The 22,360-nt window shown below is 41.4% G+C and overlaps 2 protein-coding genes across 8 annotated transcripts in view; one reads left to right on the forward strand and one right to left on the reverse strand.

Moving 5' to 3' along the window:
* Positions 1-3,519, forward strand: part of ETFDH (electron transfer flavoprotein dehydrogenase) — a 29,928-nt gene extending 26,409 nt beyond the window's left edge. For both annotated transcript variants that reach the window (XM_048847530.2, XM_048847529.2), the window contains 3 exons: positions 1,198-1,380; positions 1,797-2,018; positions 2,792-3,519. In XM_048847530.2, the coding sequence (XP_048703487.1) occupies positions 1,198-1,380; positions 1,797-2,018; positions 2,792-2,955 (569 nt within the window). In that variant the 3' untranslated portion in view covers positions 2,956-3,519. The remainder of the gene's footprint in view (positions 1-1,197; positions 1,381-1,796; positions 2,019-2,791) is intronic.
* The window catches only part of PPID (peptidylprolyl isomerase D), a 49,286-nt gene that overhangs the window by 21,611 nt on the left and 5,315 nt on the right, over positions 1-22,360 (reverse strand). Inside the window, exons 3-10 of one of the 6 annotated variants that reach the window (XM_048847531.2) lie at positions 22,000-22,106; positions 18,294-18,482; positions 16,214-16,336; positions 14,741-14,847; positions 11,084-11,225; positions 5,485-5,571; positions 5,366-5,408; positions 3,769-4,059 (exon numbers count right to left, since the gene is read on the reverse strand). In XM_048847531.2, the coding sequence (XP_048703488.1) occupies positions 3,971-4,059; positions 5,366-5,408; positions 5,485-5,571; positions 11,084-11,225; positions 14,741-14,847; positions 16,214-16,336; positions 18,294-18,482; positions 22,000-22,106 (887 nt within the window). In that variant the 3' untranslated portion in view covers positions 3,769-3,970. Of the gene's footprint in view, positions 1-3,768; positions 4,982-5,365; positions 5,409-5,484; positions 5,572-11,083; positions 11,226-14,740; positions 14,848-16,213; positions 16,337-18,293; positions 18,483-21,999; positions 22,107-22,360 lie in introns of those variants that run through there. The other 5 variants (XM_048847532.2, XM_048847533.2, XM_048847534.2 and 2 more) reach the window with 5 other exon arrangements.

Here is a 22,360-nt window from a genome sequence, read left to right on the forward strand (position 1 = left end):
ACAGGAAAATAGTGTTTCCTAATGTGGGTACAGAACTGCTTTCCCATGCATGTAATAAATTGTTTAACAGACACCCTAACCTATGGCAGAACACTGCACAGTATATTAATGGCTCTTTTAGTATAGATGGTTCTGTAAATTCTATTTCCTGTATTTCAGAATCCATTCCCATATAAAATTACTAATTGGGGGAAATGTCTCCTCATGGAGTTTTGCTTTAATAAGTTGTCTTCTCCAGGCCTTACTTAAAAGATGGTCTGCTATAGTGAAATTACATTTAGCATAGTACAATAAAATATTAGACTTCTTGCATTGAGGATGGAGTTTTCAAATCACAGTGCTCATGGTTGCATAGCTGTAAGTTTTGTATATATAATCTTTTGAAGCTTGGTGGTCGGATAATAGGTGGGTTACTCTAGTTAGCTTACAGCTTAGCAGAGTCTAAAGTGAACTTACAGCACTGGCATCCTCATTGTCATTTGTGTCTTCATTGTCATTTGTTCAGTCATTTTGCATTTTCAAAGGCAAAATGATTTTGATAAACTGCCTCTGTCTGGAAGTTTAACATTTCTCAGAGTATTCATAGAGTTGTGCTCAAAGCCAGAAAGAACCATTAGATCATTTAGTCTGACCTCCTGTAAATCACAGGCCTCTACAGAAATCTGCCATCCAAACATCATGGTGAAGCACTATAGTCTCGTGTATTCTTGCTTTCCATTCCAAAGTCCCTTTTCTCCTATCACCAGGCAAGAGAAGTTTTAAGGACTTAAGGGGTCCCATTCCTGAACACAAGAACCTGTAGCACCACTTCATTTTATAAATATTTGAAAACTGAATTTAAGCATACCTGCTTTGATAATTTTACGTACAAATATACTAGAAACTCCTGGAAAAAGTGTCTGAGAAAGTTAGAACTGTATTTCCGAAAAGAATCCCCATTTTAAGCATTTAAGTGTACAGTTGGCTTTCATTACAAGCTCTCATTTTCTTCCGTGGTAATAAAGGAATTTAGGTTCACTATATTATAAATGGGTCTAAATCTAGTTTTAAAAAAAACCCTGATCTTTGTGCTTTGAAAATGATTTAATCCATTGCTAATAACCACTTCTCAACTTGCAACAAATTCTTATTTCAAGGACCTAATCTTCCCTGAAATCACGCTATAAGCATTTAACAAATAATGTATGTTACCACTAGGACTTGATGTGCCTGAATATGAAGAAAACTTGAAGAAATCCTGGGTGTGGAAAGAGCTCTATTCTGTTAGGAATATCCGACCTTCCTGCCATGGAGTACTGGGTGTCTATGGAGGAATGATTTATACTGGTATATTTTATTGGATACTGAGAGGAATGGAACCATGGACATTAAAACATCCAGGTAATTTTCTTTGAGAAAATACACATGTATGTTTTGTATCTGTCTTATGGTCTCTTGTGGTTTCGCATTAAGCAAGGTTGGATTGGGTCAGTACTCAAGTCATGTTAAAAGGGAGGATGTAGAAAGTAAGTGTCTGTAGGTGGTGGTTTTGTGTGTCCTATGGAATCAGTGACCTGCTGTAGTTCAATAGAGGGATTGGGGGCACCACACTACTGGAGATAATCTTTCTGTTGAGACACAGCTAACATGACCATTTGTGGCTAAGAATTCTACAGAACATTTTGTAAAGGTAATGGGAGTCTCAGCTCCAGTTGCCTTACTGTAAATTACAGTTTTTGATTTGGATAACGGTACATTAATTTCAACTAAATATTTGCACACTAGGAAACTTAATGTTTCATTCAAAATTACTTTAGGGCCAGACTCTGATCAACTAAAGCCAGCCAAAGATTGTACTCCTATTGAATATCCAAAGCCTGATGGAAAAATCAGTTTTGATCTCCTGTCCTCTGTGGCTCTAAGTGGGACAAATCATGAACATGACCAGCCTCCTCATTTGACTCTGAAGGATGACAGTGTCCCTGTGAACAAAAATTTAGCTATATACGATGGGCCAGAACAGAGATTCTGTCCTGCAGGTAGGTAATTAAAATGAACAATGGTTGAATAAACTAACAGCTTTGCAAAGTGAAGGGAAAGGTACTTACATATTTTTACTGAAATGTTTCAGAAGGGGAAATGACCTGGCCTAGTAGGCCTTTTAGTTCCTTTAGGCAGTGGTTCCCAAACCGTTTAAGATAACTACCAACTGCATTTTGTCTTTCTTGGGGACCCACCCATATCCCTGCTTGTCCCTCTCCAGCAGCATGGTTGGCTTCTCCCCTGCCCACTCCCCCAGCTAGCTATACACTCCCCATGACTGGGCTGTGATAGTTACCAAGCTGCTGACTCTCTACCCAAAACTCACTCCACATGCTGCTAGGGCATATCCAGGCTGTTTTCTGTGTGTTCACTGGCCCCTTCCTCTGTGCACCAGGCAGCATCAACAGTCCAGAAGCAGCAGCTGGAGCCTGTCCCTGCCCTGCATATGCTCTGGAGACACTCCACTGGTTCCGCTGCCTAAGGGAAGAGTTGTGGGGGGTGGCCTTCTGGAGTACACTGGACCCAAGGTCCTTCCTGAACTAATTTTTTGGGGAAAATGCATTTCTTGACAAAGCAATTGTCAATACAAGTGTACAAGAGACAACTGAACTACATAATGAAGTTACCAGATGGTAGTCAGAGCATTTGTAAGGTAATGGTTATTGAAGAGTGCAAGAGTTTGTAATAGAATCTTTTAAATCTAGGTCTTAGCATTCAATTGTTTACTCATCTGTCCACTGCAGTGACACATCATTCTCATCTTTTGCAGGTGTTTATGAATATGTTCCCCTGGAAACAGGAGAAGGGTTACGGTTGCAGATAAATGCTCAGAATTGTGTCCACTGCAAAACATGTGATATTAAAGACCCAAGCCAGAATATTAACTGGGTAGTACCTGAAGGGGGAGGAGGGCCAGCTTATAATGGAATGTAAATTTGATCAAAACTATCCAGTGTACTTCCTGGACACGTCATAACCTCACACAAATATATGCTATGGTGTAACTAAGCCTATTACTGAGTGAACGTTAATTGGGTGAGGTTACTGAGCCAGCTGAATTTCATACCACTATGTGGTAAGAAATTTCATTAACCACTATGTTAAATAGTGAATGCACAGTCAAGGCAGTCAGACAGATCTTAGCCTTAGTTATGAAAGAAGATGCCTTTTTACTGGATCAAAGACGGTGGTGCAGCTTTCCCAAGTGCTGTTTTCTGTGACTTACAACTTGATGTTAGATCTCTTGCCAAAGTTCAGTGGAAACACCCTGAACCACAGCTGTAAAAATATGGTGAATTCATGTTTTCTGCTCCTTCCTACCATGTTCTATCAATGCAATTTTGGTTAATTTTCAGTTGCATTAGGGAAAATGAGTCAAGCAAGGGAATACTGTATCACTGCTTTCAAAGGTTACATTAAGTAGACAGGCAAATATTTAGCAAGCTTCCTGTTTCAAAGGAAGAAACTTTTAATAAAGCTAGTTTGCCATAAAACGTGGTTTTGAGTGAACAACTGAGTTTATGAATAGTGTTTACAAACTGTTTGTCTTAGACAGAACTACTTATAGTGGTACTGATGTATACATGCTGACTTGCTGCTCTAGTGAAGGAACTAATGGGAGAATACTGTACTTCAACTTGCTTCCTGGGTGTTAAAACTGATGATCTGGTAAACTTTTAAGAATAACTAATATGGTTAAGTATGTGTCTTATTGTTTTCTGAGAGTCACTTTAGCTATAAAAACAATTGAAAACCAAAATTTTTACTTTTAGTATGAAACTCCAGTTTAAATAGTAAACATTGGAAATAATCAATTGAGTGCGGTATAGGACAGATAACAGAAGTAACACTTGCCTCTACAGTGTCTTGTCTCATATAGTAGGAGTGCGTACAATAGTGTATGGGTCAGTCATTCAGTGCCTAAACTTTAACAGGAAAAAACCTTCACTTAAGCAAACATTTTAGCATAAGCTGCTTTTTCCTTTTCCTTTTGGGCCTTTATCTTCTGTTTCACCTTGAGTGCTTCAGTTTGGATAGCTGTTTAAAAAAAAAACACAACATGGCTTTCCACCTCCTACAGTTGTCCCACAGCACTATATCAATCACCCATTTTTATTTTATGCTTTACATAGGCTAAACTGTGTCTGCCTGGATTCTAGTCATAGGGAGTAGTTATCAAGCTGGGTACTAGTGAAAAATCCTCCCCAACTGTTTTTTCCATTCAATTGCAAAATAGGATAAATAGGCTCAGAGAAATGGATGTAGGAAACAGTAGTGAGCCTGAATTCCTGATCCAAAGAGTAACATTCAGTTAAGCAGCAGAGAATGGAATCAAACCAGAAAGCAACTTCAGATTTTTTAGGATAAAGGATGCACAAACCCCACTTAATTCTTGCTGAAGTAGAACTCCCTGACCCAAGGAGATGCATGCCTCTTCCTCTATAACAAGAGAGGTAGAAGACACTTCGAGTGGAAGATTGACAGCTATCAGCAGCAGACTCTCTGTGTGAAAGAGAGTTACTTCAGCACTAATTCTATGTCCTCATATTTTGTCAATGTCTAGGAAGTAGGGACCTCACAAAATGAAAAATTCTGAGTCTTACTTCATCTCTTGCAGAACTAACATAATACTATGTAAAAGCCTGTTAGGGCGTGGCTACCCTTGCAAGTTACAGCGCGCTAGCTCACAGGCAAGGCACATAGAGCGCTGCTGGTACTCCACCTCGGCAAGTGGAATAATGTATGCTGCACTGCAGCACCAGTGTGAAAGAGGTGTTATGTTACTGTGCTCTGATTGACCTCCGGAAATGTCCCATAATCCCTTTACATCAAGTGGCCACTCTTGTCATTGTTTTGAACTCGCTGATATGCCCTTTCAAACAGGGAGGGATTGGCTTTCTGACAGCTGGCTACTTATCTGCTCCAGGACAAAGGAACCATTACTGAGAGACGCTGCTTGCTTTGAGAGAGAGAGAGAGAGAGGAGGTCAGCTGCTGTCTGAACTTACAAGAGAGCATGTCAGCATGCTGTCATTTCCCACCCCCAACCCACTCATTCTCCCTCCACATACACACTGCACCTCATGCCCCACATTTGAAAAGCGTGTGGCAGCCACTTGCACACTGAGATAGTGATGACAATGCGCTGCTCTTTGTGGCATTGCAAGAACCACTAATGTGGCCACGCCAGTGTGCTTCCAGCTGAGAGTGCAAACACTCAGCAGTGTTTTCCCTGCTGTGGTCTCCGAAGGCTGGTTTAACTCCCAGTGCTCTACAACTGCAAGTGTAGCCATGCCCTAAAAGAGAATATATGCCACATTGCTAAAATTCGCTTGACAGTTTACCTTTATCTTCAGGTGTTATCTCTTGAGCCTTCTTAAGATCAGCCTTCAATAAAAAATACAAAAAAATAAGTAGATGCTTTATTGATCCTTTAAAAAACAACAGCAACAAAAATAGTTACCAGTGCCTGATCAAAATCTCTTATTCCCTGCCAGCCTTGAGCCCGTCTGTAAAGTGCTTTGGTGTTTGCTGGATCTATTGCAAGTGCCTGCAAAATGAATAAAAGTGGTTTAGTATTCATCAGTGTACTCTAAAGCAGTGGTTCTCAAAGCTAGTCCGCTGCTTGTTGAGGGAAAGCCCTGGAGCGCTGGACTGGTTTGTTTATCTGCTGCGTCTGCAGGTTCAGCCGATCGCGGCTCCCACTAGCCACGGTATGCCGTTCCAGGCCAATGGGGGCTGTGGGAAGCAGCACAGGCCAAGGGACATGATGGCCACCCTTCCTGCAGCCCCCATTGGCCTGGAGCAGCAATCAACTGAACCTGCGGATGCGGCTGGTAAACAAACCAGTCCGGCGCGCCAGGGGCTCTCCCTCAACAAGCGGTGGACTGGCTCTGAGAACCACTGCTCTAAAGCCTTCCGCTAATATGAAGAGTGCCAAAACACACACAATTAGCCAATGGGCAAGATCCCCTGGGAGAATAACATGAGGGGGAAAGGAGTCCAGGAGAGCTTGCTGTATTTTAAAGAATCCTTATTGAGGTTACAGGGACAAACCATCCCGATGTGTAGAAAGAATAATAAATATGGCAGGCGACCAGCTTGGCTTAACAGTGAAATCCTTGCTGATCTTAAATACAAAAAAGAAGCGGAAGATTGGACAAATGACTAGGGATGAGTATAAAAATATTGCTCGGGCATGAAGGAGTGAAATCAGGAAGGCCAAATCACACCTGGAGTTGCAGCTAGCAAGGGATGTTAAGAGTAACAAGAAGGGTTTCTTCAGGTATGTTAGCAACAAGAAGAAAGTCAAGGAAAGTGTGGGCCCCTTACTGAATGAGGGAGGCAACCTAGTGACAGAGGATGTGGAAAAAGCTACATGTCTTTGTCTTCATGAACAACAGCTCCCAGACTATTGCACTGGGCAGCATAGCATGGGGAGGAGGTGACCAGCCCTCTGTGGAGAAAGAAGTGGTTCGGGACTATTTAGAAAAGTTGGAGGAGCACAAGTCCATGGGGCCGGATGTGTTGCATCCAAGAGTGCTAAAGGAGTTGGCGGATGTGATTGCAGAGCCACTGGCCATTATCTCTGAAAACTCATGGCGATCAGGGGAAGTCCCGGACGACTGGAAAAAGGTTAATGTAGTGCCCATCTTTAAAAAAGGGAAGGAGGAGGATCCTGGGAACTACAGGCCAGTCAGCCTCACCTCAGTCCCTGGAAAAATCATGGAGCAGGTCCTCAAGGAATCAATTCTGAAGCACTTAGAGGAGAGGAAAGTGATCAGGAACAGTCAGCCTGGATTCACCAAGGGCAAGTCATGCCTGACTAATCTAATTGCCTTCTATGATGAGATAACTGGTTTTGTGGATGAAGGGAAAGCAGTGGACGTGGTGTTCCTTGACTTTAGTAAAGCTTCTGACACTGTCTCCTACAGTATTCTTGCCAGCAAGTTAAAGAAGTACAGGCTGGATGAATGGACTATAAGGTGGATAGAAAGCTGGCTAGATTGTTGGGCTCAACGGGTAGTGATCAATGGCTGCATGTTTAGTTGGCAGCCAGTATCAAGTGGAGTGCTCCAAGGGTCAGTCCTGGGGCCGGTTTTGTTCAATATCTTCATAAATGATCTGGAGGATGGTGTGGATTGCACCCTCAGCAAGTTTGCAGATGACACTAAACTGGGAGGAGAGGTAGATACGCTGGAGGGTAGGGATAGGATACAGAGGGACCTAGACAAATTGGAGGATTGGGCCAAAAGAAATCTTATGAGGTTCAACAAGGACAAGTGCAGAATCCTGCACTTAGGATGGAAGAATCCAGTGCACCGCTACAGACTAGGGACCGAATGGCTCGGCAGCAGTTCTGCAGAAAAGGACCTAGGGGTTACAGTGGATGAGAAGCTGGATACGAGTCAACAGTGTGCCCTTGTTGCCGAGAAGGGCAATGGTATTTTGGGATGTATAAGTAGGGGCATTGCCAGCAGATTGAGGGACGTGATCGTTCCCCTCTATTCGACACTGGTGAGGCCTCATCTGGAGTACTGTGTCCAGATTTGGGCCCCACACTACAAGAAGGATGCAGAAAAATTGGAAAGAGTCCAGTGGAGGGCAACAAAAATGATTAGGGGACTGGAACACATGACTTATGAGGAGAGGCTGAGGGAACTGGGGATGTTTAGTCTTCGGAAGAGAAGAATGAGGGGGGATTTGATAGCTGCTTTCAACTACCTGAAAGGGGGTTGGTTCCAAAGAGGACGGATCTAGACTGTTCTCAGTGGTAGCAGATGACAGAACAAGGAGTAATGGTCTCAAGTTGCAGTGGGGGAGATTTAAGTTGGATATTAGGAAAAACTTTTTCACTGGGAGGGTGGTGAAGCATTGGAATGCGTTACCTAGGGAGGTGGTGGAATCTCCTTCCTTCGAAGTTTTTAAGGTCAGGCTTGACAAAGCCCTGGCTGGGATGATTTAATTGGGGATTGGTCCTGCTTTGAGCAGGGGGTTGGACTAGATGACCTCCTGAGGTCCCTTCCAACCCTGATATTCTATGAACCCATCTATTTTAAGGGTAAGCTGCCTGAAAACAAATCAACTTTTAAATGAAAGCACAATCAATCAATAGAGTGCAGTATTACTATCCAGGGTTTATCTAGCACGGGGGTGGGCAAACTTTTTGGCTCAAGGGCCACATCGAGGTTGCAAAACTGTATTGACGGCTGGGTAGGGGAGGCTGTGCCTCCCCAACCAGCCTGGCCCCTGACTGCTCCAACCCCATCCACACCCCCACCCCTTGACAGGACCCCTGACCCCTATCCAATCCCCCCTGCTCCCTGACCGTGCCCCCCACTCCATCCAGCTGCTCCCTGTCTGCCTCCCCAGGATCCCCTGCCCGTTATCCAACCCCCGCCCCCTTACCATGCTGCTGAGAGCAGCCAGAGCCAGCCACGTTGCCTGGCAGGAGCAGTGGGCCAGAGCACTGGCAGCACAATGAGGTGAGGCTGCGGGGGAGGGGAGACAGCAGGGCAGGGGCTGGGGCTAGGCTCCCCAGCCAGGAGCTCAAGGGCTGGGCAGGACGTCCTGCAGGCCAGATGTAGCCTGCAGTTTGCCTACCTCTGATCTAGCATGTTGTTGAGTATTAATAGTGCTAATTCCCTGTCTACAGAAATGAGCCCATAAGCAGGTGCAGCTTCTCCTTCTATCCCCAACAGATTCAGGGATGGTGGGATAAAGGATAGATTTGTATGATTACTGCAAATTTTCTAACCACTTAAATACTCAATGAATCCATTATTTAATGACAAAAGGGACCATTAAACCATCCAGTCTGATCTCCTGAATAATTCAGGCCACTAAATTCCACCCAGTTACCCCTGCAGTGAGTCTAATTACTTGATTGGCTAGAAAGGTATACAGTTTTTATTTTTAAGACATCAAAGGATGGAGAATCCACCAATTCCCTTGGTAGTTTGTTCTAATGGTTAATCATCTTCTATTAATAATTTGGACCTTATTTCTCATTTGTATTTGTCTGGTTTAATCTTTCAGCTTTTCTCAGCTAGATTAAAGTACTCACTTTAGTACTCATTATTTTCTCCCCCGCAAGCTACTTGTACACTAATCAAATCACCTCTCAATCATTTTGATAAACAAAACTCACATCCTCAAATCATTCTCGTGTCTCTTTTCTGCACCCCCTCCAATTTTTCAGTGTTTTTTAAAAATGTGGACTGCAGAACTGAGTGAAATATTCCAGTATCATTCTCACCAATGCCACATACAAGAGTAAAACCCCTTTTTACTCCGACTGCTCCTGTTTGTACCATCGAAGGATCACATTAGTTCTTTTTGCCACTGCATCATACCAGGAGCTCAGTGCTGCATTGTTTGTTCCCTGTAACACCTAAAATCTGTTCCAGAGTCTCTTTCCAGGATACAGCCCCTCATTCTTTATTTCTTGATGTATAGTTTTTCATTTGGCAATATTAAATTTTTAATGGGGATAGCTTACAAGCAATCCAAATTGCTCTGTAGGACTACCCTGTCCTCATCATTTACCATTTTGCTAATCTGTCTCATCTGCAAATTTTAATCAGCAACAATTTTATATTAACTTCCAGATCATTGATGGAAATATTGACTAGCATCAGGCTTGGCACCAAGCCATATGGAATCCCACTAGAAACTCCCTTCTTTGATGATGATTCCCTATTGACAGCTACTTTGAGATGTGTTAGCTCAACAGTTTAGTCTGTTTAATGTTTGCTTTGATTTTTAAATTGCTAATTCTTAAACCAGAATGTCATGTGGTATTAAGTCAAATGCCTTACAAAAGTTTATTACATTTATGTAGTTACATTTATCAACCAAATTTGTAATCTCAAAGCATGAAATCAGATTTGTTTGACAAGAAAACCATACTGACTGGCATTAATTCTACTTCTATCCTTTAAATTTATTATCAATTGAATCCTTTATCAGCTCTTCTATTCTTTTGTGCAGGACTGATGTCAGACAAGCTGGCTTACAGTTACCTGGCTCATCCTGTTTGCCTGTTTTAAATATTGGCATTCTTCCAATCTTCTGGAATTTCCCTGGCAATCCAAGATTTATCAAAAGTGATCAGCTGACCAGAGATTGCCTCAGCTGACTCTTTCAGCTTGAGTGCAAGTTATCTGGGCCTGCTGATTTCAAAGTGTTTATCTGCAGTAATGTTAGAGAAAAGGTGGGTGAGGAAATATCTTTTATTGGACCAATAAAAATAACCTACTAAAATTTGTCTAACACCCTCAATTATTAATGGTCTGGAAAATACCTCATCTTTATGTGAGGAGTACATCATTCTGCTTTTTTCTCCATATATGTAACAGTTACTGAACACTTCTGCCTTTTTTCATCATCATCATAATCAATTTGAGCTCCAAATAGTTATGGGCTTATAACTGTTGCTAGGTGTTCCTTTGTTCCTAAAACTTAACTCCTATTTGGCCTTAGCCTTTGAATTCCTCCGTTCTCTCTTGTCTAATGTCTGCACTTCGCTTCCAGTTTACATCAGTTTGCTATTTTCCCCTTTTTCAATTGGTTATATTGCCTTTTCATTTCTAATTGCTGCCTTCCCTTTACCATTTAGCCAAAGTTATCCATTCATTACAATTAACCTGTAAAATAAAACTAGAAATCTGATTCAAAGAGTGAGGGTAAAGCTTGCTGAATGCTACACACTTATAAAAAGGTTCCTTGTTTCTGAAAGATAATGTAATCTATTGTTCTATACAAAGTAAGAGTGCTCCCAGAAAATGCACAGCTTGCATTTAGCTCCAATAAATAATAACTTGTATTCTGAAATATTACTGATGTGACTCCACTACTATTTTTTCTGAACAAGTAAACAGCCTGCCAAAAATGAGTTAATTTGTATATTAAAAGTGGTTTGCACTAAAGCCTTGCCTATCTTCCTTTAATTTATTATAGGAAAATGAGCCTCGCCAAACCTGATTTTGAAAAAAGGTTTTTAGTCTTGTCTTTATTTTCCAAATCACTTTCTACTAATCAAAAGATGAAATTTAGCTTACCTCACAACAACTTTCAATAGCTCCCTGCCAGTCTGACACCTTCAGTTTACAAGCAGCAATATTTAAAAGGCAGATCAAGGCAGTAGGATTAAACTTTGCTGTATTTGATTCCTCCACTATGGCTTTAGAAGCTTCCACATACCTGCACAAAACAAATTTACAAATTGTATGTATTAGTGTATATACTGTAACTTGCAACATTAACTTTTTTCTGCCCTTTGCTATCTTGCTGAAAGTATATGCAAGAACTACCAGTCACATGAACTCTTATCCACCTTAGTTTACTATTTCTAAACATCCATGCCCATTATATGGTTATATAAAAGAATTAAACTGAACTTATGCTTCCTACAATTGGCTGTACAAAAAAAAACAACACACACCACAATTTTAAATAATCATCTTTTACACAACATTGCCCCTTCCTCCTCTCCAAGTATTTGGCTACACTACCTGAATTATTTTAACTCGTTGTACTTGAAACTGTACAGGTAAACAATATAAGCTGCAGAGTTTGCAAAATGCAGTCATTTACCTCCAACAAACAAGACTGCCATAAGAAAATTAGTGGAGAGAAAAGAGGAGGGGTATAATTCCCATTTCCTTGTGATGCTAGTGTCATAGTTTTGAAGAAACTGCACCTGCATCTCTCCCACCCAGCTCCGTAGTCCACTCCAGGAATTCCCAGCCAAGTCTGAGGTCTCCAGCCACCACCAGTCCCTGGGCAGGAACCCTTGTTTCACTCTCTTCTGACTGGGGTTTTAAGGCTGCACAGCTCCCTGGGATATCACAGTACAGGGCAAGCAAGCCAGTCTACCTAAAGGCTATTTCTTTCTCTCCACTGGCTCTGCACATTGTATTTGCCAGCAGTTACAAGTTACCACATGTTTCTTTTGAAGCAAGCACATTTATTCTTAAGGTGAAAGCATTACAGAGAAGACAAAAAGTGAAAATGCCTATGTGCATGCTAAAAGCTTACCGGAGGTCACCCATCAGTCTTATGGGGCCTTAGCGAGTCAAAGTCCTTCCAACCCTTCTGCAAGGGTTGTGGGGCCTCCCTTGGACAGATGATCCTGTCCGTTTGCTGGATCAGAAAGAAGGCCATGCATCAGTTTAAACACAGCCTTTTTATGCCAAAAGCCCTGTCTTCCAAGACTGGAAACCCAGATTGAATCAAAATATGCAAACCTCCAAAGGATGTAGTACCTCTCTGGAGGTGATTACAACTTGAGTGATTCTCCTTAATGACCCCCACTGTTTTAGTTCCTGAAGAGCTGTGGCAGCCTTCTTCTTGGAGTAAAATGCAATCATAAATACAAACCCTGGCCCACAGTGATACATGAGCCTAATACAATATGTTTCCCCTCAAGATACTGCATGCAGTTGCAACGCTTGTCATAGCCAGTTCAAGGCTCGGTTTTTGAACTTCAAAGTCAGGACTCAACTACATCAGTGACTTCATCTCTATGCACGAACCACAAAGATAGTTGAGATCTTCTGGGATAATGCAGTTGACAAAGGCAAGGTGGAAGCATAATCAGATGACGTAAGGAGATCAGCCTGGCAATAAAATAATCCTACAGAAGAAATCTGACTACTCCACCATTCATCTATTTCTAAGACCTTCCTCTTTGGAACAGTGTTTCCATCATCACAAGATTTACTTTTTAAAAAACAAAACAAAACATGATTTCACATATGTTCAATTCAGTCAGAGCTCCCTGTAATCAAAGAACAGAAGAGAGCAGAGATCACTGAAATTCATTAGGGACTTAGCTAAGCAGATCCAGTTTAGTTGTGAAATGTTTGAATACTGCAGCAATGGATGCTATACAAAACACTAAAAAAACCCAGCATGCTGGAGATGGGGAAGGAAATTAATTCTGCAGTTGAATGCTCTGCCCCAAATTGATGTGTCAATAAAAAAGGTTTTAGAACAACCTGATAAACAGGAATAAGTCACCTGGAAGAGATGGTATTCCCTGAAGAGTTCTGAAGGAACTCAAACATGAATATGCAGAACTACTAACTATACTATGTCAACTATCTTGAAATCAGCCTCTGTACCAGATGACTGGAAGGTAGTAGCTCATGTAACACCACTTTTTAAAAAGGGCTGCAGAGGCAATCCCGGTAATTACAGGTTGATGAGCCTAAATTCAGTAGCAGATAAATTGGTAGAAACGATAGTAAAGAACAGAATTATCAGACACACAAACATGGTTTGTTGGGAAAGAGTCAACATGGCTTTTGTAAAGGGAAATCATGCCTCAATCTATTAGAATTCTTAGAGGGAGTCAACAAGCATGGATAAGGTTGATCCAGTCAATACAGTGTTCTTGCTTTTCAGAAAGCCTTTGACAATGTCCGGCACCAAAGGCTCTTAAGGAAATTAAGAAGCCATGGGATAAGAGGGACAATGTTCTCATGGATCAGTAACTGGCTGAAAGAGAGGAAACAAATGGTAGGAATATGTGGTCAGTTTTCACAATGGAGAGGTGAACAGTGGGGCTCCCCAAAGGATCTGTACCGGAACCTGTTCTGTTCAACATGTTCATTAATGATCTGGAAAAGAGGAGTGAACAACAAAGTGGCAAAAGTGTAAGGATGATACAAAATTATTCAACATAGTTAAGTCCAAAGTAGAGTGCAAGGAGCTAGAGAGATCTCACAAAACTGGGTGACTGGGCAACAAAATGGCAGATGAAATTCAACTCTGATAAATGCAAAAAATAATCCCAACTATTCATATACAGTGGGTTCTAAATTAGCTGTTACCACTGAAGAAAGAGATGTTGGAGTCACTCTAGATAGTTCTCTGAAAACTTCCACTCAATACACAGCCACAGTCAAAAAGGCTAACAGTATATTAAGAAGTAATAGGGAAAGGATAGAAAATAAGACAGTAAATATCACAATGCCACCATATAAATGCATGATGCTCCCACACCATGAATGCTGTGTCCAGTCCTGGTCATCCCATCTCAAAACAAAAAAAATAGTGGAACTGACAAGGTTCAGGGAAGAACAACAAAGATGATCAAGGGTATGGAACGGCTATGGAGGGTATGAAACAGTGGGTATGGAGACCAAAAAAGATAAGGACTGTTCACCTTACAAGAGAGACAACTAAATCATGGAAAGTATGAATCGGGAAGTGTTATTTACCCTTTCTTACAATACAAAAATATGTGTCACCCAATGAAATTAATAGGCTGCAGCTTTAATAAAAATGAGGAATTACATTTCACACAACGCACGATTAAATTGTGGAACTCATTATCATGGGATGTTGTGATGCCTAAAAGCATAACTGGATTAAAAAAAGAACTGGATACGTTCACGGAGGATAGGCCCATCAATGGCTATTAGCCAAAACGATCAGGGATACAACTGTATGCTCGGGACAACCCTAAACCTCTGACTACCAAGAAGCCGGGAGTAGACGCCAGGGGTAGATCGCTCCATAATTGTCCTGTTCTGGTATACTCCCACCAAAGCTTTGGTAGGGATCACTGTGACAAGATATACCACGGTCTGACCCAGTATGGAAGCTCTTATGTTCTTATGCCAACCGTTAAACCCCCTGTCAATATTCAAATCTAGGGACATTTAATTAGAATGCCTCACCTTGGTTTCTGCAGCAGGAACTCTTACCTTAAGCCTTTAGTGTACTTTTTAGTTGCCATTGCCCAGTTCTGTGTTTTGAAGAAAGTATTTCCTATATTCTTTATATCTTCTGCTATGGAAACAATCTTGTCAATCTATTGAGAAGAAGAGAAAAAAATCCTATATAATGTAAGTATTAAATTATGTAATTTATACCAAGTTGCAACAAGTCTTTGGACTGCTTAATATTTAACAGTAGGATCCCAAGTCAATTCTCTTTCAAAGATTGCCAGAATGCACCAAACAACACAAATTTTGAAATTAAACTATATTCAAACAACTGTTATAATATTCTATTATATGAGCAACACAGTCTCCTTGATCAATGGTATGAAACTCCCATTGAGTTGTACACGAGGATAAGAACATAAGAATGGCCATTCTGGGTCAGGATATTGGTCCGGATAGACCATTGGTCTGTCGTCTATCAGTGGCCAGTGCCAGATGCTTCAGAGGGAATGAACAGAACAGGGCAATTATTGAGTGATCCATCTCTTGTCGGCTAGTCCCAGCTTCTGGCAGTTAGGGCTTTAGGGACACCCAGAGCATGGGATTGCGTCCCAGACCATCTTGTCTAATAGCCATTAGTGGACCTATCCTCTAGGATCAGGGGGACTGACTTCAAGAGAACAAAACATAACAGCAATAGAGAACATGAGATCACTAATCTAATTGTTTCCCCCTAAATGCAGTTACATGAATGAACATTCATTCCTCCTTAATCCAGGATCAGGTAAACAGAAGCTTTGGCTGTACCCATAAAAAAATCAGAGATTTGTTAGTGATGTAGGTATATAACCAAGAACTTCTCATTCCCGAGAGTATTTTGTCTTTTATTTCCCACAGTTCAAGGCACAGATACTTGATCTGCATCGGCCTTCCAACTAACAATCAACTACTAACACACTTCTGTCTTTCCCTCAAACCACTTCTAGATCCATAAAGTAAGGCTGATAGTTAACTGCCTGCCAAATACGATGGCAGTGTTGTCTGTCTACACAGGGCATGCCTAGAAATTGCTTTGTGGGTGAAAAATGTGGTAATGAGATGATTTTCTAACTATGGAAAGGAACTAAATAAACCTTTAAATAATCTCCAGAGTATGATATTAATACTATGAAATCCTATATAAATTATGCCTCTGGAAACTTGTCACTACAGCACCACAATGAAGAACTGAGTAGCAGATGTAAAGGAAGAACAGAAAAAAACCCTTCTAAGTGGAAGGTTTTGTTTTTAGCCTTACGTGCACTGGAAAAAATAAATCATAGTTAGCATTAACAAGAGCAGCTAAAAGAAGTATCACAAAATTCCTCATTATTACCTCTAACCTGCCCTAACAGACTTCTTAAAAATAAACTCAAGTCTGGTGAACCTGACAACCACCACCATATATCTTAGGTTATGTAAATGTCATCATTGCACAGGAAAAATAATTATCTTCAAAGAAAAACGACTTACATCTTTTAAATCTACATCTGAATCTTCAGGGAAATCTGGGTGAGTATCACCAGAGCCATCCATTGGGGAGATCCCCCAGTTATCGCCTTCCTTCAGCTCTCCACATTCTGCAATAATGCACAACTGTAAAAAAACAGGAGGCGTACAATATGCAATGTTGCTATTCACTAATCGGAAAGCTTTAGTTCTTTTGTATTGCCAAAAGATCGGTGAAAGTGTCTTCCTGTCACTCCCAAACTACAGATTTCAGAAGCCTACTTCAGCTGCTTCTAACTATCCTTATGAAACTTCATTTTCAGCTTTACTGCAAGGTAAACTCATCAAGTTCAACAACTGGAGGGAGTATAGGGCTATTTACCCCATAGTAAAACTAAATTGCCTAATTTTCACTGTGTTTTTACCTCAGGATAGCTCATGCATGTTAGATACTGAGGTAGAAAAACCCACCTATTATAGCAGTGAAGAAGACAAGGCCATATGTGGAAGGGTGACACACACATTGATTCACTACCGCTTCCTGTTGCTGCTCTCTGTTTCTTGGAAGCATCAACCAAAGCTTAGACCACTTAGCTTGTAAAAATCTAGCAGGATCACACCACAAGAAGCCATTACACTAGGAATGACTGAATTGCTCATCTTTGCTACCACACATGAAAGGAAAAGCGTGTGTGTTTTTAGGTTTTATAGCGTGGTAGCAAAATGAAGCAAAATGAAGCAAAATACATGCTTTCCTTTCCAACAACAAGGGTAATTTTTCAGATATTATGGAGGAGATATTGATGATGAAAAATAATTGGTCATATTTTATGATTTGGTCATATTTTATGTTTGACAAAGAGCCATTAATCTTCTAACATAGCCATGTTAAATGTACTAATTAAACTGTTTGCTCAATACTGTTAGACCAGAAGTGGGCAAACTATGGCCCGTGGGCCTGTCCTTCCCGGCCCCTGAGCTCCTGGCCCGAGAGGCTAGTCCCTAGCCCCTCCCCCATGGTTCCCCCTTCCCCGCAGCCTCAGCTTAGTGCACCGCAGGCGCAATACTCTGGGCGGCTGCAGAGCCGCAGCCTGACCGGTGCTCTGTGCTGTGCAGCACGGCTGCCTGTCCTGGTGCAGCCACGCCGGCAGCCATCGGTGCTCCAGGCAGCGCGGTAAGGGGTCAGGCGGGAGTTGGATAGAGAGGAGGGGAGTTCAGGGGGTGGTCAGGGACCAGCTTGTGGATAAGGGTCAGGGCGGTCAGGGGTCCCAGGAAAGCAGTCAGGACGGAGAGCGGGGGGTTGGATGGGGCGGTGGGGGGCAGTTTGGGGCAGGGATCCCCAGGGGGCCGTCAGAGAATAGGGTGGGTTGGATGGGGCAGGAGTTCCAAGGGGCCGGGCCATGCCTGGCTGTTTAGGGAGGCACAGCCTCCCCTAACCAGCCCGCCATACAATTTCAGAAACCCAATACAGCCCTCAGGCCAAAAAGTTTGCCTGCTCCTGTGTTAGACCTGTGCTAGACACCCCCCATACCTGTCCTCTAAGCACAGGATGGGAACCAAGAACTCCAGTTCGACCCAGCTCTAACACTAACTCCTTTTGCAACCTTTGGCAAGTCACAACTTCATTTATACAGGTTTCAGTTTCTCATACCTTCAATGTGCAGAGACATTACATTCCTCCCTCATTTCCAAAGGCGGTGTGAAAATTGATTAGTAATAACTAGTTAACATTTGTAGGAGTTTTACACATGTAGAGTATCAAGAATAATTAACTACAAAATATTTTTTTCCTCTTTCCCAGTTTTTAATACTTTCTTTGATCTAAATATTTTATTTAGGATTAGTAAACGGCTTTACCAATCCTGTGACTTTTAGCCTGGAAGTCATTTTCACAATGGAAGACAAAAGCTAATCTGAAAATGTTATATGTTCTGCGAGACAAAGCTCAGAAAAACTTTTTCTAGTTTTGCTCTAACAAAAGCAAACCAATTTTGAATCATACTGAAAAACACAACTAAAATTAATTCTCACAGAATACTAAAACAGTTCTCACAGAAGGCACCATATAATGGAACAAGTGTCCTCCTAGATGTCCTGATCTTACCTTTGCAGGTTTTTCTCCATTCACGTCAACATTTTCTAGTATTTTAGCAACACCCATTCCTTTGATCACTTGGCCAAACACCACATGTTTCCCATCCAGGTGAGGGGTTGGCACTGTTGTGATAAAGAACTGAGAGCCATTTGTATTGGGTCCTGCATTTGCCATGCTCAGCAGCCCTGCCCGATCATGCTGTATGAGAAAATGCCATCAAAGCAAATATAAGTAAGATATGATTATTCTACATGGTTACAGTGATATACTACCAGGACATCCAGTGTACCCCAAATAAGCCCACATTGACAACCTGCAAGGGGCCTGAGGACCACACATAATTTGCAACTGGCTTCATCTTCCCTGACATCAGAGGACAGTTGTCTTTATTGTATTTCCCATAGTGGGTGGCAAGCAAGCTTAGTGACTTGACACTACCCAATCAGTTAACAAGAAATGTTGCATTGGCTGTTTAACTGCATCAGTCAGTTCCATGCTGTCTAAACACCAAAACTTGAGAAATCAGTTGAGGGGTGCCTGATGTGATCTCCTGATATTAAAACCAGCTCTCTATGTCCCATTTAAAAAAACAAGATACAGTAACTGACTCAGTAATAATGCAATTAATAGGAAATTGTTAAATACTTTCTGAAACCCTATCCATCAAACACTTGTGCATTACTTATTTTACATGAGTAGTCTCATTAACCTTAATGCACCTATTCACGTGAATTGAGTTACTTCCATGCTGTTTGCAAGACTGAGGCCTTATAATTTAAAACTTATTGCTGTATAATCACACACTTTTCTCCTACAATTCTTTTGACTCCTTGTAATTAAGCACATGGATTATTTTGCTTCACCATCCAGATTTTTTCTCTTTAATACTTTTTTCTAAATCACAGCCAAAAAGTTTCATGTTTTTTGGAAATATAGGCTTTGCTCAAGTCTTCTACATAAGTCTTTGCGACATAGGCTTTACTCAAGTCTTCTACAAAAGAATGGATGCTTACCCTACAGAAGCCGTGCTTCTTCAAGAAGTCATAGTTGCTCTGGATCTCACAGTAGGTGCATGTGCACTTCATGTATGTAAGATTGATTTTTAGACCACTGTCTTGCAAAGTTATACATGTGACCTGTGGCTCCTTGTGCTCCAGTATGAGGACAAAAAGGGTTGGACATCCGCAACCCTCCCTCAAGTTCCTCACACTTCAAAGCCCATGGTAGACGAGGACTCTGGAAAGCAGGAATGGAAAGTACGTCATGGGATCCACACTGGCCTCAAAAGAACATCCTCAAAGAATCACAGTTACTGTAGGGTAAGTACCAATTCTTTCTTCTTGGAGTATGTGTCAATATGGGTCTAACAATAGGTGGCCGGCAAGCAGTATCCCTTCAGGATGGTGGAAATTAGGAGTTTCAGCTGCCTCAGTAGAATACTGACTGTCCTCCTGAACTTGGCAACTGACCTAGTAGCTAAGTTTGAAGCACAGTGTTTGACAAAGGTCCATGTTGCTGCTTTGTAGATCTCTGATACTGGCACACTTCTGAAACAGGCAGAAGATGTCACTTGAGTTCTGATGGAGTGAGTTTGTATGTTTGGTGGGAGAGGTACAACAGTTGACTGGTAATACAAAGAAATGCACTGAGTAATCCATTTTAATATCTTGTGATGAAATGGCTTGACCTTTGGAACACCTCTAACCAGAAACATCCCAGGAGGGGGATGTCTGAATGCTTTGGTCCTGTCAGTGAAAAAAGCAGAGTCCTGGACACATCCAGTATGTGCAATTCTTTTCAACTGGTGCCAAATGTGCTTTCATGAAGAAGACAAGTAGCTTGATAGAATTGGTTCAGATGGAAATTCTGACATCACCTTAAGGATGTATTTCAGATGAGGTTTTAGCACCACCTTGTCCCTATGGAATGTTATACAGGGAGATTCAGCCTGAAGCGCCAGTCACTTTGCTGGCTCAAGTGATAGCGACTAGGAAGATCATCTTCAGAGTAAGGTAACATAGGGAGAATACTGACAGATGCTCAAATGCATCCTCTGTTTGGTGGGGAATTGCATAGTAGCCCTTTAAGGAACTGATACCATGGGGTGAGAGAAGACAGAGCAGGATTTGCTCCAGCAGGTGACAAGCTGAAATCACTAAGGTGGATTTTAAAGGAGTTGAGAGAAAGACTGGCTTATTGGAGGTGCAGTAAGTATCATGGATCTCTGGTATCAAGACTGGGGTTGAGCTGCCCATATTGAGAAACTCTTCTATTTGGCAGTGCTGAGTCAACCAGCCGCAGTCCAATAAAGTTATTGGTGCCAATGTCGATGGCCCTAATGCCAATGTGGTTGGCACAGTTTTTGACTGTTTTCTTTCCTGTCGCTGCTTGATGCTGTGGAGTAGTGTCTAGTCAATGGAGCACTCGCTGAAGATGAACCTTCCCATTCTTTGGAACTGTGGTAGGCTCCACGGTGGCATTTATCAATTGTTCGAGTAGGTGCAGTTACAGCTGTACATCCCTCAACTTGCAAGTCCTTGAGGAGAAAAATTAGCATGGCACATATTTATTGGGGATGCGACTTTCCCCTCAACAGAACAGTCATTTACTGTGTCCTTCGACCAGTAAGGTAAGTCTGTCACAGGCCAGGAAGGGTTTCAACTGGATGATTTGGAATCCACCAGACCAGTAGGTTCAGGGTGCCTAGCCCTGCTGTATGGGGAGGTGTAGATGGGGTCTCTTCTTCTCTTTTTCTTCACCAAAAAGTTTGAAAAGGAACGAGTTTGAAGCTTAGGAGTAGTGGGGCAGACACTTGCTGACTTCCATCTCTTTGTCACAGGTAGTAAGAAGGAGTTGAGTGAGGGTCATGGTCATGCTACCCTTTATGTTCTTGCACAGGAGCACGAGAAGACACTGGGTGTAAGCATGGCCCCCCATGGAAACTTCTATTTAAAAAAATCCCATCTTGCATGCATGAGCTGCAGGTGCACCTATAATGGAATCCACACCCACAGACACTTAAAGTTTTCTTTACAGCAAGACTTTCCAACTAACGCAAACTTAGGAGTGCAAAAACATGAATATAAAATAGTCTTTATTAATGTTTCTTTTCCTGTTATGGAAGATATTTGCATGGAAGTAAATACTTTCTCTCAACCTGCCTAAATTTTGCTTCTGCTGGATTCTGCAAAGACGACATTAATCCAGTATTTACGGAAAAATGGAAAAGATGTGATGCAACAGATTCCTCCTTCTGAATTTACAAGATTAAATGCGAGAAATCCCTTGTTTTAAAATCACAAATATATGATGACAAAACCCATAGGATTTATTTAATTCAAAACCACTGTATATGAAATTTTGCTCCAGAAATAAAGTTCCTCTAATATTCAATGCAATAATTTTATTATGGAATATTTCCTCTCCTTCAGCCAAGGTACACACTGCACAATTTAATTATGTCATTTTGTTCATGATTTTTAAAATTATGAAGAGAATTTAAAGTGCTGCTGCCCTTGTTTTGTAGGAGTGATAGTCTTTCCCCTAAAACTGAAATATTTTACAGGTAAAGCTCCTACAACTTTCTTCACCTCCTCATAGACCGACATCATCATCATAGATCATAATACGTGTACTAAGATTCCACTGGAGTAATAAGAACCAAACCACCCTAATTTCAAAACCTGATTCCATTTAGCATTTTTAACTACTTTACCTTATAATGAAAGTTTTCATCTTCGAATTTTTCTCCATATATACTTTCTCCACCTGTGCCATTTTGATTTGAGAAGTCTCCACCCTGGATCATGAATTTCTTAATAACTATTAAGTAGAAAATGAGTCATAAGAGATGGTGTCAAAGCAGGAAGAATGTTAAGCAGGATTACATTCAAGGGTGAAGACCAACCCCACTTCATCAACATGAGCCTTAATTCCTTTCTTATATGAGCAAGAATCCCCTGAACACTTCCATAGTTACAACCAGAAATTCACAACTTCTTGTGGCTTAATATAGAAAAAGCAAAATGGCTAACAATCAATCAAATTTCTCACTGGGCACATAATTGTGCAATACC

Source organism: Caretta caretta, chromosome 4 (assembly GCF_965140235.1).
Source record: "Caretta caretta isolate rCarCar2 chromosome 4, rCarCar1.hap1, whole genome shotgun sequence".
Classification (NCBI taxonomy): Eukaryota; Metazoa; Chordata; order Testudines; family Cheloniidae; genus Caretta; species Caretta caretta.